An 18,425-nucleotide genomic window follows, 5' to 3' on the forward strand; every position below is an offset into this window, starting at 1 on the left:
TCATCTGACCCTGACCAGGGTGAGGAAAACCTTTAGACACTACCTTAAAAGTCTTACTATAAATTATCTTAAAATAAAACACTATAAATAAGCTTTCCATGAAGCCTCTACTCCCTACAAGTGACTTCACTTGACCCTTCCACCTGAAAACTCACCCTACCACAGGTCTGCTATCAATCTCGTCCTTAATCAGACAGATGTAAGGACTTTAATTCTTTAGCTCCATGACTCAAAATCAAAATATTAAGAACAGTAACCACACACTGAGAGCTTGCATGAGCCAGGCACGGTGTGCAATGCTTCTCGGGCGTCAACTCATGCAATCCCACACTGACTCCATAAGATAAATGCTCTGAGAATACTAATCTTATTGATAAAGAAACTGAATCTTAGAGAAAATAAATTACATGCCCTAGTCTCCCTGCTAACCAGCAGAGCCTGGACTTTCCCCCGGTTCTGCCTGAGCGCAGGGGCCATAGGCCCGGTTAGTATCACTCCTCATCTTGCATGCATGCTCCGGAGCCGCCTCCACTCAGGATGGAGATGTTTCTGCTCACTGCAGAGCCTCCCCTCTCCTGTCCTCCCCAGTGCTTGTTGCCTCCTCACTTCTGTCACTTAAACCGAAACCTCTTGATCATCCCTGATACCCAGCACCCATGGCTTCTATAACCTTTTAATGCTACTCTCACTGGCTCTCAAATCTTTCTTCTTTCAAATCCTCATTTGGTTCTTTCCAAATATTAGGAACTCAGTATTATTTTAGTAATCCCTATAAAGAGTCTCCCTATCCTAGCCTTTTCTTTTTCAAATCCAAACCTCATTTTGCTGGATCTAGGTAAAGCAAAGTTTTTGTGTCTATATTTTTCTGAAGTAAGAAGCGGAGAGGCAGAGAGACAGACTCCCTCATGCTCCCTACTGGGATCCACCGGGCATGCCCAATAGGGGGTGATGCTCTGCCCATCTGCGACGTTGTTCTGTTGTGCCCAGAGCCATTCTAGCGCCTGAGGCGGAGGCCATGCAGCCATCCTCAGTGTCCCAGGGCCAACTTTGCTCCAGTGGATCCTTGGCTGTGGCAGGGGGAGAGAGAGAGAAAAAGGAGAGGGGGACGGGGGGGGGGGGGTGTGATGCAGGAGAAGCAGATAGGCGCTTCTCCTGTGTGCCCTGGCCGGAATTGAATGCAGGACTTCCACACACCGGGCCGACGCTCTACCACTGTGCCAGCTGGCCAGGGCCTGGTAATGCAAATTTGATATCACGTGGAGGCTTAGAATCATTCAGTAATGCAATGAGTCCTGACAAAACACAAATTCCTTAGCCAGAAGTTCTTCACAATGTTACTCCAACTTACTTCTGCAAAGGCTTGTCCTACTGCTTCCAGGCACCTTGTTTGAACCCCACAAACACTGTATGCTCTTCTCTAAAGGTCATAACTGGGGACCCACAAACAGAATTTGGTCCAGAAGTGTTACACTGTGTTGATTCACCCAGTGCTACTGTGTCTGTGTAACTGTTACCATTTAAAGAACTGGGAAAGTTCGTGTAAAAATCCAAACCTCTTTCTCTTGAACCATGACCTCTCCACCCCATGTTGTGCCCCACCTAACACCTCACATTTAAGTGATCTGCATGAGCCTGCAGGCACTTGAGTGTGTGATCTCTACTCTGGGCCATTGGGTCTCTAAGTGTACCATGGTCTTCACGCCTTTGTACATTGTTTATGTTGTTTCTTCAGATTGGAGTACCTTTCTCACATGTCAAAATCCTCCTTATCTTTAAGGACCAGATAAGGATCACCATGTCTGTGAAGTCCTTCCAATAAAATCAATCAGCCTTTGCTCAGTGATGCCTTCAAGCTCTATTTCTATTTCTAATGTGACTCTCTGCAGACTATTAGAGGCGGCGGTATGCATGTCTTCTGGCTAGATTGGGAAAACCCTGAATGTGGATTCTATTTTGTTCAGCCTTCTATCCCCTCACATGCTGTCCACCATCATGCCTCGCCCACGGCGCACCTTCCCAGAGCATTGGGTACATTCAGATGAAATCGGAAGCTCTTTCTGCCCTCCATCAAGGTCTTTTCAGTCCCACTTTTCCAAAACTAAACAAGGAAAGGACTTACTAGTTTATGTAGAAAATATCAAAGACATTATTGTTTCATATGAGCGTTGAGTAAACGTAGATCTCTAAAATCTGTTTAGTCGGGTTAGTTAGTTGGTTATGAGGGCTGGCTCTTCCTGACTTCTAAATATATCAATGCAGAGAACTATATAAATACAACTTCCTCTCCTCCCGAGTATTGTCCAGATGATCAAACAATAACTAATATTTTTTCAAAACACTTTCACACTCAGGAGAAACTTCTTAGGTGGCAACAGCTTCATTAATCAGGCCTGCATCTTCACCTACAGTTTCTAATCTCATGGTTTTATAGAACACTCCCATTGTAAACCACTTATTTCACTATATTTTTGTTTTCAAGACTTTATTTTTATGTTTTACATCTTCTACTAAAGTAGAAGCACACCGCACTCCTAAGAATCTAGATCTAGGTTAAGAATGAAGAGACAGCATTTCTATAGTAATCAGCAGATGCGCTGTAAAGTGGCTACAGCTCTTGCTTTAGGGAAGGAAAGCTCCTCTCCTCTGGAGAAGTATGAATGAAGGTCCACAGTTGCCATGGAAGCGAAATCTCAGAAGGAATGTCACCAGATTCTTTTAGAAGCTGCCTCTGTGTTTTACCAAGAGTATCCGCTGACAGCCCCGAGCCCCTGGCAGCTGGCTGCAATGCTGTGAAAGACTAACCTTTGCTGTCTCCATTTGTTCGCCCCCTAGCAGAACTGAATGTGGAGCAGGTGTGGTCAGGGAAGCAGAAAAATCCCTTTGAAAATTGTCAATTAGCCCGCTCTTGGACTAAGCTCATGCGCATCTCAGAGGAAGCCGGTTGGTCCTTCCCCGGGTGCTCCAAGTGCGTTGAAGGGGATCTTAACAGGAACCAAGCAGTCGGCAGTGTATCTACACTCCAAGAAAGAACGCCAGAAATTTCAGACTTCAAGTTAAACCTTTGTGTGTAACAGTTTTCTTTCCTTGTGTTCCAATTTCCTCTTAATTAATCAAGAGGGATTTTGACTCTGCATTGTTGGAACTCAGTTAAATGTTACTGAAAAGGCAAAAACCGCGGGAGACGATCGGAAAACACGAGGTGGTGTGTTCCAAAAGGAAAGTTTATTTGCAAAGCACCCGGATGCAAGCGGTCAAGTGGGCTGAGACCAGCGAACGGGTGTCAGCCCCCAGAGCTGCAGGAGGGAGCTGGCAGATATAGGGCTTGCTGCAGGCACTTGGACATACTTAGATTAGCATATCAGGGTTGGTGGCCGTGGTTACAGACTGTCTCCTTCCCCCAATCCTCAGGCCCCTCATGATGGCCTTGTCTCCAGGATATTTTTCAGAACCTGCCCAGAGTGGGGGCAGTTGCTTAAAGGGAAGGGGAGGTTGGGCAGGGAAATGTTTACTTGAAGAAGTTGCCCTAATGGGAGTTGGGTGAGGGGAATTTTTAAAGGAGCCAATTTAACCCTAACAAGTATCAGATAATGTTGAACTCTGAAAACATATGTGACAGATTTTTAGGCAGAGTATTAAAACATCTCTCAAATTGTTTTAATTCCAGGAGGTAAATAAATGACATGATGAAAAATTGACTTTTTTTTTTTTAATAAAATGATCTGGTCTTACTATAACAAGTAATTAACTCTCATACCTATTAGTATGCTCTAAGACAGCAGTATTCTATCAGTCTGGTTAGCTGCATGTCAAGCTTGGATATAGTATTCAAGTCTATAGAACTGCTGTATGAAAAAAAAACTATATTTGTCGTACTTTAAGAAATGTCAGCGCTGAACTATGAGCATTTTTATCTGGTTTAGTACACTTTAGAGATGGTTTTTTTGCTGCTCAAATAACCTATCTATCCAGTCCTTTTTTAAAAACTGTATCTCAATCTTTGTTCTGAGAATTGGAAGAGTGGCTTTTGCTCTGCAAAGAAGGTTGTGCTGTTAAAACAAAAGGTCAGGCAGGGGTTGTTTCTGATCCCATTCACTTATTTTGTCTTTAAATGGTCTTTTTAAACAAACAATGTTTAAAGGTTTATTGTTATAATAATGTATGAAATTCAATGAGTGTATGGGTCTTAACTTAAAGATTTAAAGAAGTAATTGGACCAAAATTGTGACCATCATCTTATTTTAATATGATTTGTTTAAACAATAATTCAAACCTGGGGCTAGAAAATATGGCCGTTGTCATCCCCATTATCTGGGCCTCAATTTTCTCATCTGGAAAATGAAGGTTGGAGGAGGTGACTTCTAGGTCTGTATTGAATAGAGTTAAAGACAAAAGAAACAGAAAACAGGATCTCTGATCACTAGAATGAAAAGACACACAAGCTTTGAAGCAGACAGATCTGGATTCAAATCTGTCATTATTAGCTTTAAGAAGTTAGATTTCATTGGACTCAGGTAAAAACAGGACTAACTACGAGCTATTTTGAGGGCTGCTGAGGTTTACATGAGAACACACCTACCATGTTCCTGGAACAATTTGTGCACATATTTTATGCTCTATAAATGGTAGGACCATATTTTAAGGTCAATAAAAACATAAGGCTGAACACATGATCAGATCTAGTAATTTCCACTCTGGCACCGGGGGAAGAACGGGAGCATTTCAGTGTGCTTTACCAGCATAGATGTCCCTCTGCTGTGATGAAACCGGAGCCGCGGGCTTAAAATAGAACGCCATCAGGGGGAAGGCACCACATCTTGGCAAGAGATGCTTCACATTCTTTCATCATCACCAGGCTCTTTCCCACCCCAGACCCCGCTTCTATTTAAATCCGAGGGACTCCACAGGTCTCCACTCCTTTTAGCGGGTGCCCAGGCTGTCAGCACAGAAGAGAAGGGTAGCATGGCTCCGGAAAAAAAAGCAAGCCAGGAGGGGCCAGCCAGGAGCGCCCTCCGGAAGGTCCGCACAGCCACCCTGGCGATCCAGCTGGCCCGAGGCTGGCAGCAGTGGGCAAATGAGAACAGCACCCGGCAGGCCCAGGAGCCTGCAGGCTGGCTTCCTGGAGAGACCTCGGACCCACCCCAAGGTACTAAACCAGTGATACACCCCACTTCCCCCCAGAAAGCGCAGGGCGCCCCAAAGTCTCTCTCCCTAAAGCCCGAGGGCCGTGGAGACAGACAGAGCTCAGAGGAAGCCACTGACGTCTCTCACATCAGAAGGAAAGAGGTGACCAGAACGGTTGTCAGCAAAGCTTACGAGAGAGGCGGTGATGTGAGCCATCTCACCCACAAGTATGAGAAGGACAGTGGCGCCCCTGAACCTGGGCAGCCAGAGGATGAGGTTGACAGAATCCTGCACAGCCGTGGCTCCCCGACACGGAGGAGAAAATGTTCCAACCTGGTATCTGAGCTGACCAAAGGCTGGACAGAGATGGACCAGGACGAGCCCAAGTGGAGGAGTGACAGCGTGGACACGGAGGACAGCGGCTACGAAGGGGAGAATGAGGACAGGCCAGAGCAGGACAAGCAGGTGGCCGCTGCGAGAATCAGACGCCCCGTGCCCTCCCAGTAAGTGCATTCACCCCTCAGCCTGGCGTGCTGCTCGAGCCCCAGGCAGCTCTGGAACCCAGAGAGCCAGCCGGGAAGTTCTACCAGAGCTGGAGTGAGAACCGCGAAGGCTGGGCGGGCAGTGAGGTCCTGTGCGGATGGCGTGCCCCAGACCTAAACTGCTAGTGCCCAGCTCAGACGAGAACCCTTGGGCAGAGGGCCTGCGTTATTTTGTTTCTCCTTTCTGTTTGATCTGAACATTCAAGGTTCAGCGTCGGCAAAAATGAAACCACCAGAAAGGGGTACTGAGGGTTAGGGGTATAAATTTAAAATCATTTGTATAATGAGTAGCAAATTGGCTTATTCTCTGGAGAGAAAAGTGTCTTTCTGGTAGGTTGATTGGAGACACCTTTCCTTTGCAGGAGTCTGTCCCAAATGAATCTAAATTTGAGTCACATCTATCCAAAAGAGTATCTGTATCCATGGAACACAGATCTCTATGGCCCTGTAATCAGGCAGGAAGTTGCTATCTAACTTGAGAACAAGCTGTGAAGTCCCACAGAGCCAAGTTCAAATGCTGGCTCTACCCTGACTATAGTTAACAATGCTACTGTATCACATACTTGCAAGTTGCTAAGAGTAGATCTTAAATGTTCTTGACACACACACACACACACACACACACACACACACTCCGGATTATTTTCCTAAACCCATTTCCTCCTTTGTAAAATGATTGCAACAGTAACCTTTTGGGATAAATTCTATTGTATTGAGAGACATCAATGAGAGTTAGGCTGCCAAGCATTTGGCACAGGGCCTGCCCCATATGCTCACTATATGAAAGCTAGTATTATCCACAGAGATTCTATACTAAGCACTTTTTCTAACTTTCAGAAAAAAATTGTCATTTGCACACCAAGAGAGAAATGAAGTTAAAATACCAAACCCTAAAATATTCAGATGTTAAATAAACACACACAAACACACACACACACAGACTCAAACCGGCACATTTATTCAGACAAGAAACACGTGCTTTATTTCAAGATACTAACTCCACCTCCGTGTAACAGGAAGTCAGGATATTTCACTTCACAACCACACGATATCAAAATACAGGAAAAGTCTCTGATGTGACCAGTGCCTTTAAACTGACTCTGTCTGGGAACAGTTTGATGTGTAGATGTGCTTTTCGAATTTCATGAAACCACCAGAAAGTGGAGAATGGAATTGGTGACCTAATCTGACAAAGAGCTGTCATACAGTGTGTGACTTCACAGGTGTTCTGAAAGAATTAGAACTATATTGCAAGCATTCAAGAAAAATGAAATGGCCAACTCAGAGATCGTTTTAACAATCCTTCACTCATTTCGTGTGCACTGTGGATATTTTACATCCTTTTCCCATTTACGCTCATAATTCTGTGAAGTAGGTATTACCCCACCTTAGGAAGGAGGGCACTGAAGCTCAGGAGGAGCATTTATCCAGCAGGCTAGTGACAAAGCTGAGACGTGCCTGTCCCCCAGTACAGTGTTTAGACACAGTGCCAACTCTCATGTAGTGCCTTGAGGATGTGTTCAGAGATTTGGATTTGTGCTCTTTGCATTAATATAAGAATGCATAATCAGAAATAACTACTCTACCAGAAATACGGAAACACAGTCTAAATTCTGGCCTTGTGGATGAGTGTGTGTGTGCATGCACGCATGCGCGCACACACATGCATGCTAGAAATAGAATAAAGCCCAACAGAGTAAAGACTGAGAAGGGCACAGTGAAGATCTGTCAGCACATCCGAAATGGCCAGAGGTAGCGAGGTGGCAGCTGGGATCAATCTCCAGTGCATATACTCTCTCTGGTACTTGTCTAAGTATTTTTCGTATGTTTAGTCATTCAATTCTTTCAACATTCTCATGGGGTAGGTATAATCATTATTCATAGCTAATAGATGAGACCATGAGACCAAGAAATATTAGGGAATGTATTTTAATACTGTACAGCCCACAGGATGGGAAGCCAGGCATTCTGGCTCTAGAGCCTACCCTCTTGACCATGACTCTAAACTCTTTCACCGGAAGTGGGGACTTCGTTCAGGACCTTTCTCATGGTTCCTGAAGTCAGGCACATACATGGACACCTTCTTAGTGTGATGGAGAGAGAGGAGCTTCAGCTCTGAATGAGAGATGGATTTGAATCATATTTATGTTGGCAAATCCTAAATTTCTTTGTCCTCATCTAAAAAATAGATCAGTTATTTTTATATTAATTACGTGAAGCAATGGACCCAGAGGAGCTATTTAATAAGTTATACTTATGGCAATGTAGGGGGCCCACCCTGGTGACCCCAGCCCTTCAAGGTGCTAAGGAGCTTGGCTCTCAGGATTGGCCAGGGGGAAGTGGGAATTAAATCTCTTCTTCCTTCTTTGGTTCCCCTCCCTCAGTCTTACAGGACATAGGGTATCATAAGGGTGTTTGTAGCAACAGCAGCTCTTAATGTCAGTGGTAATCCTAGCCGTGCTCAGAGAGCTTCAGCTGCAGCCTGATGGGACTCTCAGATACTGCTTGAGACGTGAACGTAGCACGATTGACTGAGCCTATAGAAAAGGAGTTTTCGCCCTGGCCGGTTGGCTCAGTGGTAGAGCGTTGGCCTGGCGTGCAGAAGTCCTGGGTTCGATTCCCGGCCAGGGCACACAGGAGAAGCGCCCATCTGCTTCTCCACCCCTCCTTCTCTCCTTCCTCTCAGTCTCTCTCTTCCCCTCCCGCAGCCGAGGCTCCATTGGAGCAAAGATGGCCCGGGCGCTGGGGATGGCTCCTTGGCCTCTGCCCCAGGCGCTAGAGTGGCTCTGGTCACAACATGGCGATGCCCAGGATGGGCAGAGCATCGCCCCCTGGTGGGCAGAGCGTCACCCCCTGGTGGGCGTGCTGGGTGGATCCCGGTCGGGCGCATGCGGGAGTCTGTCTGACTGTCTCTCCCCGTTTCTAGCTTCAGAAAAAAAAAAAAATATATATATATATATATAAAAAAACTGCAAGAGAAAAGGAGTTTTCATTTATTTTTAATTAAACATTATTCTTTTCCCATATCCACCAATAGAGAGAAAATTAATGAATATTTAAGTAGAAGAAGAATTTTGTTGGTGGTAGTTCAGATAATAGAAACAAACAAGTCGGGTTTGGTAAAAAGTAGAGATATTCCTAACAACAATAGTTTTTCAAACTGGGCTTTTACTCTGAAGACAGTTTATATATCATTTTAAAAAGACTTAGTCTTTCGATTGCATGGTCATGACTTGTTCAGTCTAGCTCCTTCAGACAAAGGAAACTGGATCCCTCTCCCATAGTGAAACATGAATGAGCCAATCACTCATCCATCCTCCACAAGTTTTATTCAGTAAAAACAATAGTATAATAGTTGAGCAGGATGGTGCCATTCTATAGATAAGGAAACTGACACACAGTCATTAAGAGATGTGTCTAAATCATAGAGCTAATAAGTGAAGAAACATGTCTAAATCATAGAGCTAGTAAGTGATGATGTTACAAAGGCCGGTCTCAGAGCTTGTGTTCTTAATCACTATGCTAGACTAATTCAGTAGAGAATATACTCAAGGAAGGAAACAGAGCTCACAGTGTCAGCCTAATTAAAGGAATCCCAATAACTCCCAAAGTATAGGACTTTGGTACAACTACGATGTCAATCCTAGAGTTTGGAACCCTTTCCATGGACTCTGGGGACAGTTACCAATCTGCAGGGAGAATCAGAGGACTGTCTCAAACCTGGTTGATAATAGGAGAGCAGAATTATTGATCAGAGATATTGACTCTGCATTTTGATTACAGTCACCCTCTTCTGATCAATGTGACTCTGTGGATGTCATGCTCCCATGACATCCACAAATTGGCTACACTTCCTGTGCGAAAGAACAAGAAAACCAATGCACAGAGAAGCAAATTCTCCCAGGACTTCTCTGACACGTTGGAAAGGAGGGTAGGAGCTCTTTGCTTTACTGACAGAGAAATGGTCCTGGGCCATGAAGAGAAATTCTCCCTTTCCAGGAGAGACCATGGATGGGACAACCAGAGCAGATCTCTACCTTCTTCAAATAATTTCAAGACTTAGACTAGAAAAGTTCACCTCTTGGGCCCACAACCCTTTGAATCTGGTAATTTAGGTGAAGGCCACTTATCAGGGAGAATGTTCCCAGTGCCAATAAACTTGGTTAGGTTGAAATAAACCTTTTAGAACTTTTATTCACTGTAGGTTTGTTTGTTTTTTTCATAGTGAATAATTAACCCATATACTTAATGCTCTAAAATGATAAAATTAGGATACACTGGTTCCCATATTGTCATCATATAACTAAGGAGCCACATTCACATAAGAAAGCAATACTCACACTGATGTCATTTTTAAAGTTGACAGAGCAGGAATAAATCTCAGAATTTATTTCAGTGAATGAACCTGGACTTTCTGAGATAGAATGCTTGTTCTGTCTAGTAGAATTGTTTGCCTTTGCACATAACAGGACAGGGCAAATATTTATTGACTAACTATAAGAAAATTTGTTTACTGATAATAAAGAAATTAAAAAGGCAAGTCTCGATTAAATACTACTATTCTAAAGTATGGGTATGATGTTGAATATTATTTGCTTTCTATAAATTTATACTAGATTGTCTTCCTAAAGCTCAGTCTAAACTATTATGCACATTTGTACTTATAAATTAAAACAAAACAAACAAACAACAACAAAAAACAGGATAAGCTGTATAGTGATTCTTATTTTCATTGACCAAAAAGATACTTAGGACATTAGACTTACTAATCTTGATTTAAAATTGGTATTTTCAGGCTTTTTAAAAATTGGAAATATAAAAATAATACAGAAAATTTATAAGATAGAGAAAATTGAATACTCATTAAGGTATATGACCTCCGAGTACTTTTCTTTATAACAACCCTTTTTATGTTCTTGCTTATATGAACAATTCCTTTGTTTTTCTTCCCTCTCATTATTGGGAATTACAATTTGACAATCTAACAAATGCACATTAAATTCAGAATGTGCTTCTTTTAGAAGATAAATGTTTATCTTCCTTATAGATTTATAACTGCACCAAACCCAACCTTTATTCCAAATGCCATAGAATTTCAGCACTCACAGAATCTAAGTTCCTAATTAGAATTAGAAGGAAAAAAACTACATCAAATAATCAAAGACCTATTTAAAATACAGTTGAAACAAATTACCTCTGGATGCTAATTTGAATATTTTCCTAACTCTTGCTTTTTCTAAATTATAAAATAAATATAATACCAAAATGAAAGATTTTTTTAAATGAGAAAACTCAATAATCATCTGGGTACCCACATAATTATTTTCAATTGTGCATATATCATTGATTTCTTTAGCCTGGTGCATTTATATTACACAGTTGGAATTGTACCATATTCTTATTCTCAAATTTGACTTATTCTCATTATTTTCATAAATGTCTTTTAGTGATGATTTGCTGGGGTATTTTTCATTATTGAATATCCAATAAGTAACTAAAAGTGTCTGCCACACAGTAGGTGTCATAAATACTTTAACAAAAAATGAAAAGAAAAAAATGTCGAAGTGCCCAGAAGTTCCATAAAGGATGTAGTATCTTTTATACTATAGGACAGAACTATAGTTGATGCTCAGGAGACAAAAAGTATGAGGTAATGAATAATAATGCTATTCTTCTCACTTTCTTCAGAAAATGTCCCAGCCTTAAATCTGGTATGACCTTTGGGTTCTGCAGGGCTGGCCTTGGGCTTGTTATTAAAGGCTGTGCCTGTCATGCATTGCCATAGTTCCAAGGGCATAAGGTGTCTGCTCTCCTTTGATAATGAGATCAAGCAGCCCATAGTCTGGGCAGCTGAACAAGGACAATCTAAGGAGAGGAAGGTGAAGGTAAGGACCAGCAGGGTAGAAAAATCCATACTACTTCTGTGTGATACAATTTCTAGCACTTCTTCATAAATGTATGATTTTTTAGAATTGTAATAATTGTGTGTGGCTTTTGTAATATACTTTTGTCCATGTGGCTACAAAGAACAGTAGTGTTATATGTAGCAGTGTATTCCTAGTTTGAATTCTATAGTAATAGGATAGGACTTCTGGAACATGGTAATTAAGGAAAGTTCGCCCCCTGGTGGATATCATTCCTCTTTTGAAAACAATGCTAATACAAATATGTATGCCTCCCTATCCACATCTACCAGCTTCCTGTATTTGGATAAGCAGATTTCAGGAAGTGACTTTGGATAGTGAGGAGTACCCACATCTGACCTGTTCCTGGGTTTTCGATAATAAATTGTGAGAGTTTGGGTAGGGGTAGAGAATACTTATTTCAAGCATGCCTTTCTCATAAGCAATTTCAGCACTACTTTACCTCTCCAATCCCAATGCTTCCAGTGGGGAGGCCACTAGGTGTTTGGGAATATGAAGGGTGGGTCACTTGTGAGGATGAGGAATACAGAACCCTTGACTTGCAGATAGTCCAACAGATCATATTTACTCATTAAGGCAAAGAGATCTAGAAAAAAGTCTAGATTAGAGATACAGAAATGATAGGGAAGTCTTTTAAGGATAAACTCTGTCCATTTAAAAATTAGGCCTGCAAGGCTCCATTGGAGCAAAGTTGGCCCAGGCGCTGAGGATGGCTCTGTGGCCTCTGCCTCAGGCGCTAGAATGGCTCTGGTTACAACAGAGCGACACCCCAGATGGGCAGAGCATCACCCCCTGGTGGGCGTGCCGGGTGGATCCCGGTCGGGCACATGCGGGAGTCTGACTGCCTCCCCGTTTCCAACTTCAGAAAAATACAAAAAAAAAAAAAAAAATTAGGCCTGCACCCTCATGGCACTTATGGTCTACACATTCCAAAGCTGTTATATTTTTATAATGTAAAATACATTCCAAATTGCAAGGACACATACATTTGACACACAACTCACTCACAACCTGAGTGGCATTTTGGCACAGTGGCTTCAAGACGTCAGCCTCAGACAGTTGTGTTTGAATCCCACCTCTGATACTGGTTGAGGGCAGTATTTCACAGTAGTGATATGCAGGCTCTGGAGCTAATTCAACTTCCGTTCAAACCCCAGCTCTATCATTTAACACTTTTGTGACTTTAAGCAAGTTACTTAACCTCTCTGGCCTCAGTTTCTTCATCTGTGAAATGAGCATATTAGTACCTATATCACATAATGGTTGTGGAAATATTAGAGGTATTTGGAAGGATGCCACCAGTACATAGTGTTTGATAAATGTTACTATTGTGAGGTAGTGTCTTCTATCTACACAATTTGATATTTTGAAATTTGTGGTACATCACTGGTACTAGTATAGATATGCTGTCATTAAAAATCCATATATGGTCTGACCAGGTGGTGTTGCAGTGGATAGAGCATTGGACTGGGACACGGAGAACCCTGGTTCGAAACCCCAAGGTCGCCAGCTTGAGCGCGGGCTCATCTGATTTGAGCAAGGCTCACTAGCTTGAGCCCAAGGTTGCTGGCTTGAGCAAGAGGTTACTTGGTCTGCTGTAGCCCCTGGTCAAGGCACATATGAGAAAGCAATCAATGAACAACTAAGGAGCTGCGATGAAGAATTGATGCTTCTCATCTCTCTCACTTCTTGTCTGTCCCTATATGTCCCTCTTTCTCCCCCTGTCACAAACCCCCCCACAAATCCATATATGAAAATTGACATGTAAGTGAATATTATAATGTATGTGTGTAGGTACAAGACTTTTGTTGGAGGAAGTAGATGGTGTCTGAAGTTCTATATAAAGTGGATTCCCTTAATATACTGATTCCAGTTCTACATGCAATTTAAGATACTTGTATTTGCATTACATATGTGTAAGGATGCTTTTTTCTTAAAATAGAGTTTAATATTATTTCACAGTGCTTAAAACCTTACTGTTTTTCACAGAGAAAATAATCTAGAGGGACACACACCAAACTAAAAACAATAGTGGGGCCTATATATTTTTTCTTTCATTTTGGATTTCTTTGTATTGTGTTAATTTTATAATGAAAAAAATTAGAGACATACATTAAGATGTATGTGCTGAAAGTAAAACAAGAAAGCAACACTTTTGTGTTAAAATACCAGTATCTCGATTCTTTACTCTCTCTCCCTTTTAGGGCAAACAGATTTACAGAGAAACTCCACTGCAAAGCCCAGCGCAAATACAGCCAAGTACACAGCCTGAAAGGAAGATGGCAGCAGTGGGCCGATGAACACGTACAATCCCAGAAGCTCAACCCTTTCAGCGAGGAGTTTGATTACCAGCTGGCCATGTCCACCCGCCTACACAAGGGCGATGAGGGCTACGGCCGCCCCAAGGAGGGAACCAAGACCGCGGAAAGGGCCAAGCGGGCCGAGGAGCACATCCACAGGGAAATCACGGACATGTGCTTCATCATCCGCACCATGGCTCGTCACAGACGCGGCGGCAAGGTCCAGGTGACTTTCGGAGAACTCTTTGACAGATACGTTCGTATTTCAGATAAAGTAGTGGGCATTCTCATGCGTGCCAGGAAACACGGGCTGGTTGACTTTGAAGGGGAGATGTTGTGGCAAGGCCGAGATGACCATGTTGTCATTACTCTACTCGAGTAAACCTTCAACAACAGAACTTGACCTCACACTATCGTCTTAACACTAAACGCTAATTTAGTAAAAGTTAAACTGCAAACAGCTCTGTAATAAGTTAGTAAATATTAAAACAATTTTTACATGAATGACTTTTTGGCACTCTATTCCTGAGGAAGTTAGAAGATTTTAAGAGGCACATACAAACGTTTGAAATTCCAATGACCCTTTTAGGCAAAAGTGTTTGGCTATTCATTGCAGAAATTATTACAGACCTTCAGTAAAATAATTATTACATCTAAGAAGAATGCTGAGTTTAGGTAAATATCAGCAGACTATGTTATGTCATTTTTCAGGGGAAGAAGAATAATTCCATTAAGTTTGACAAAACAAAACAAAATTTTCTAAGAAGCTTGACTCTGTACTATTATTTGGATCAGAGCAGTATTTACATAATAGACACACAAATAAAAATTTAGTTTTCAAATAAGGTAATAAAATTGTTCAAATTTCTCTATGGGCTGATAGTCTGACAGGTTTCAAAGTTAGCCGTGCTTCTGTCATTGGCGCAAGTCAAATAAAAACAGAACTGCTGGTCTTAGAACCAACAGAGAAGATGGTTATTAAATTCACCTTCGCTATGAAAGCAGAGCAGAGGTCAGAGATCAGATTTATCTGCCTTTGTAGGACTTCCTGGAGTTTATTTCTTCTCAAAACCACAGTAAGCCATGCTGCCTATGTATGTCAATATATAATGAAGTAGAAATACAGAAAATTCCACAATAAAGTGGAATGTTCAAGTAGAAGAATCTGATAGACTCATTGGGAAATTGGAAACAGATTTGAGACATTCATTTCTTCACACTCTTAAGTTTATAAAATCTCTGACAATTATAAAACAGCAATATTAGTTCTGCCAAAGTGAAAAAGGTATTGTTTAATGATGCCAATATTTGACAGAAATCTGCTACCTGTCATTTTTGCTGTTAGATTTAATGTGCTTTATATAATTCTAAGAGAAAACAATAAAATGTGAGATTACAATTTTTACTGAACTCAATAGAAATTACTAAATTATATAGCACTTTAGTGTTAAATACAGAAATTCATGTCAAATTATGATACCTCAAAAATAATAGACATTCATAACTGTTAGGTGTTAGGCTTAATATAAAGTATGAATTAAATTAATATAGGAATTACTTTTGTTTTCATGTATGATTCCTTTAAAGTTCCAATTATTTCTTAAAGGCTTGTACATTTTTGTTTCCATATATTAAAGTTTATGACCAATATTAATAATATTAATAAGTAGAATTCCATGTAAGATGTATACTTCTCTCACAACTATAAACCTATGTCAAAATTTTAAGATACTACATCAATAAAAGATATTTTCTTGTACTTCCTGTTCTTGTGATTGGATTATTTTTACTACTTGTTTAGAATAAAACAAAATTATAGAGTGCAACTTGAGTTTCTTGTAGTCATCAGAATATTTAGACCAAGACTTCAAAAGAGGTTCCTCATATTTAACTCTAGACAATACCAGTTTATATAGGCACTGACACATAGCCTTCAAAGTACAATTTGTTGGAATTTGAGGAAGGATTTAAGAAATCTTTTCAGAGAGCTTATATTAACTAATACTCGTCTGAACAAGGTGTGGCTGTGAAGTCAGAAAGGTAGCTCCTCCTTAAAGGAAAATGACTGCTATGTGTGGTTTTTTTTTTTATCCTAAAAATTCCATGATAGGAAAATCCAGTTGAAAACTTAGGGCTTTTAGAGGAAAAAAATAAGTAGAACTCAGGAGGCAAAGAAACTAACAGAGGTCCTCATATTTTTATAATTACCAAAATAATGTATGAAACAATTATAAATGAAATATACCAACAGCATTTTACCACTGATATTTCTAAATTCCTAATAATACGTTCTGTACAATGGGGTTTCCAAATCTTCAGGATTTTCCTCTTTCAAACTTTCAGTAAGATATTTAAAGAGATTTTGGGCTGTTGACACGTACTCATTTTCACCTCTTCTGTTTAGACCTCCAAATGTTTGATGCCTTTCAGCTTATAACTTGATGTTTTATGACTTCTTGATTCCCAAGTTCACTCTGGCCTCTTACACCAGGAGGGAAGTTCTGCACTTGGGTTTTCTTTCTTCCCCTAGTGTCTAAAAATGAGGCTGCACCTATATTCCTAGTTTGCTTTTTCCCTTGCCTTCCTAAACTCAAGATGCTGTCTTCTTTAATACTCTCAACAGGTGCTGTTTCTCACATGCTATGGCAATAATTCTGGGTAAACTATAATGTGTGCCTGTGACCTCATGTTCAAGGACCAATTCCTGTGCTTTAGATTAAGTCTCTCTGTTCAGGGATTATAAGAGGAGCAGGAGCCCATCTGGCTAAAGTGCTTCATTAGGATTCCTAGAGTATTAATTTCCATTCCTATTTCCTAGGATACTCCTTAGCACATACACAATAAGGACAATTAATGTTTGCTGATTTATTTAATTTATGAATGTGCAGTAGGACCTAACCTCTTAGAGGTTTTCAGAAAGTTATGGTTCAATGATCATCCCAACAAAGGGTCATCTGATTACAGTGAAGGCCTAGGTTTGGTGAACATGTCAGTATATAACAAAATTACATTGCATTTCCTTTTTGACAGAAATTTTCCTAAAGCTACCACTCAAACAATATAAAAATACTTATGCATAATGCACTGTGCATTATTTTCCATTGCAAATTACTGCAAGAACCTACTATATATAAGAAAATGGTTGGATATAATATGGTTTATCCATACAATAAATGCAACTCTAAGATCTTTAGGAACTGAAATAGGGTAATTTTTAGTGTGTATATATACACTGGATTATTTATGTGTTTTCATATATATAATCTATATTTTGAAAATAGGGATGGGTGGAAATGGTTTGAAAGAGACAGAAGAAAGTTCCACAAGATAAAAATTTGGGGAACTTTAAAAAATACTGACATAAGCCCTGGCCGGTTGGCTCAGCGGTATAGCGTCGGCCTAGCGTGCGGAGGACCCGGTTTGATTCCCGGCCAGGGCACATAGGAGAAGCGCCCATTTGCTTCTCCACCCCTCCGCCGCGCTTTCCTCTCTGTCTCTCTCTTCCCCTCCCGCAGCCGAGGCTCCATGGGAGCAAAGATGGCCCGGGCGCTGGGGATGGCTCTGTGGCCTCTGCCTCAGGCGCTAGAGTGGCTCTGGTCGCAACATGGCAATGCCCAGGATGGGCAGAGCATCGTCCCCTGGTGGGCAGAGCGTCGCCCCATGGTGGGCGTGCTGGGTGGATCCCGGTCGGGCGCATGCAGGAGTCTGTCTCTCCCTGTTTCCAGCTTCAGAAAAATGAAAAAAAAAAAAAATTAAAAAATAGTGACATATACAAAAAGTAAAGCTTAAGTAAATATGAAAAAAATAAAAATTGGGTACAAAGATAATAAATGTAGTTCTATCTCAAATGATTAAAATAAGCACACAAGAAAAATGAAATGTACATGACTTTCGAATACAATAATTTGATTAAATGCCTTCAATCTAAAAACAAAAAACTACAAATAAATATTAAAATCTACTTAATATGGGTGTACAATTCTATCATGTATGTCATCAGATTAAGGAAATGAGTAAATATACTGATGTCATCACTGTGGAAGAAAAGACATACAAATATGGAATAAAGGAAGACAAGGAAGAATCTGCAATGCTAAATTGGAATTAGAGGCATCAGTGTGCATTTATGACATGTGCATTTATTTCCTACCTCTGTCTCCTGAAGGCCCTAGAAGCAATCCCACCCCAGCAGCAACAAGCCAGCAACAAGCTAACACCCAGATTTCAAAGTGCTCGTCTCCTTAAAAGGAAACATGTCTACTTAAGTGACTAATTCTAGGATTGGGTTGTAGAAACTACCTATAAATCTGGAACATCTTATTGAACCAGAAGCAAGCGTTTACAGACATGCACAGAAGCCAGCTTGATTGGGTTCCCACTGGTTAAATCTAGTACACAAATGGATTATAGAAGATTTTGAATTTAAGAAAGTAACCCATCAGTCCATACTAATAAGAGATATTCTTAAATGATGGAGAAAGGAAAAGCCAAATAATAAATGTGGTGGGAAGAACAATTATTTTGCAACCATTTTAGTA

The 18,425-nt window shown here is 40.9% G+C and overlaps 1 protein-coding gene across 1 annotated transcript; it reads left to right on the forward strand.

Moving 5' to 3' along the window:
• The first annotated feature begins 4,799 nt into the window (after nt 1-4,799).
• On the forward strand, nt 4,800-15,594 carry ABRA (actin binding Rho activating protein). The gene is made up of 2 exons (XM_066265821.1): nt 4,800-5,624; nt 13,792-15,594. Exons 1-2 carry the CDS (start codon nt 4,825-4,827, stop codon nt 14,267-14,269), a joined length of 1,278 nt encoding a protein of 425 aa, XP_066121918.1. The 5' UTR covers nt 4,800-4,824; the 3' UTR covers nt 14,270-15,594.
• Nucleotides 15,595-18,425: the final 2,831 nt, after the last annotated feature.

Source organism: Saccopteryx bilineata, chromosome 3, assembly GCF_036850765.1.
Source record: "Saccopteryx bilineata isolate mSacBil1 chromosome 3, mSacBil1_pri_phased_curated, whole genome shotgun sequence".
Lineage (NCBI taxonomy): Eukaryota > Metazoa > Chordata > Mammalia > Chiroptera > Emballonuridae > Saccopteryx > Saccopteryx bilineata.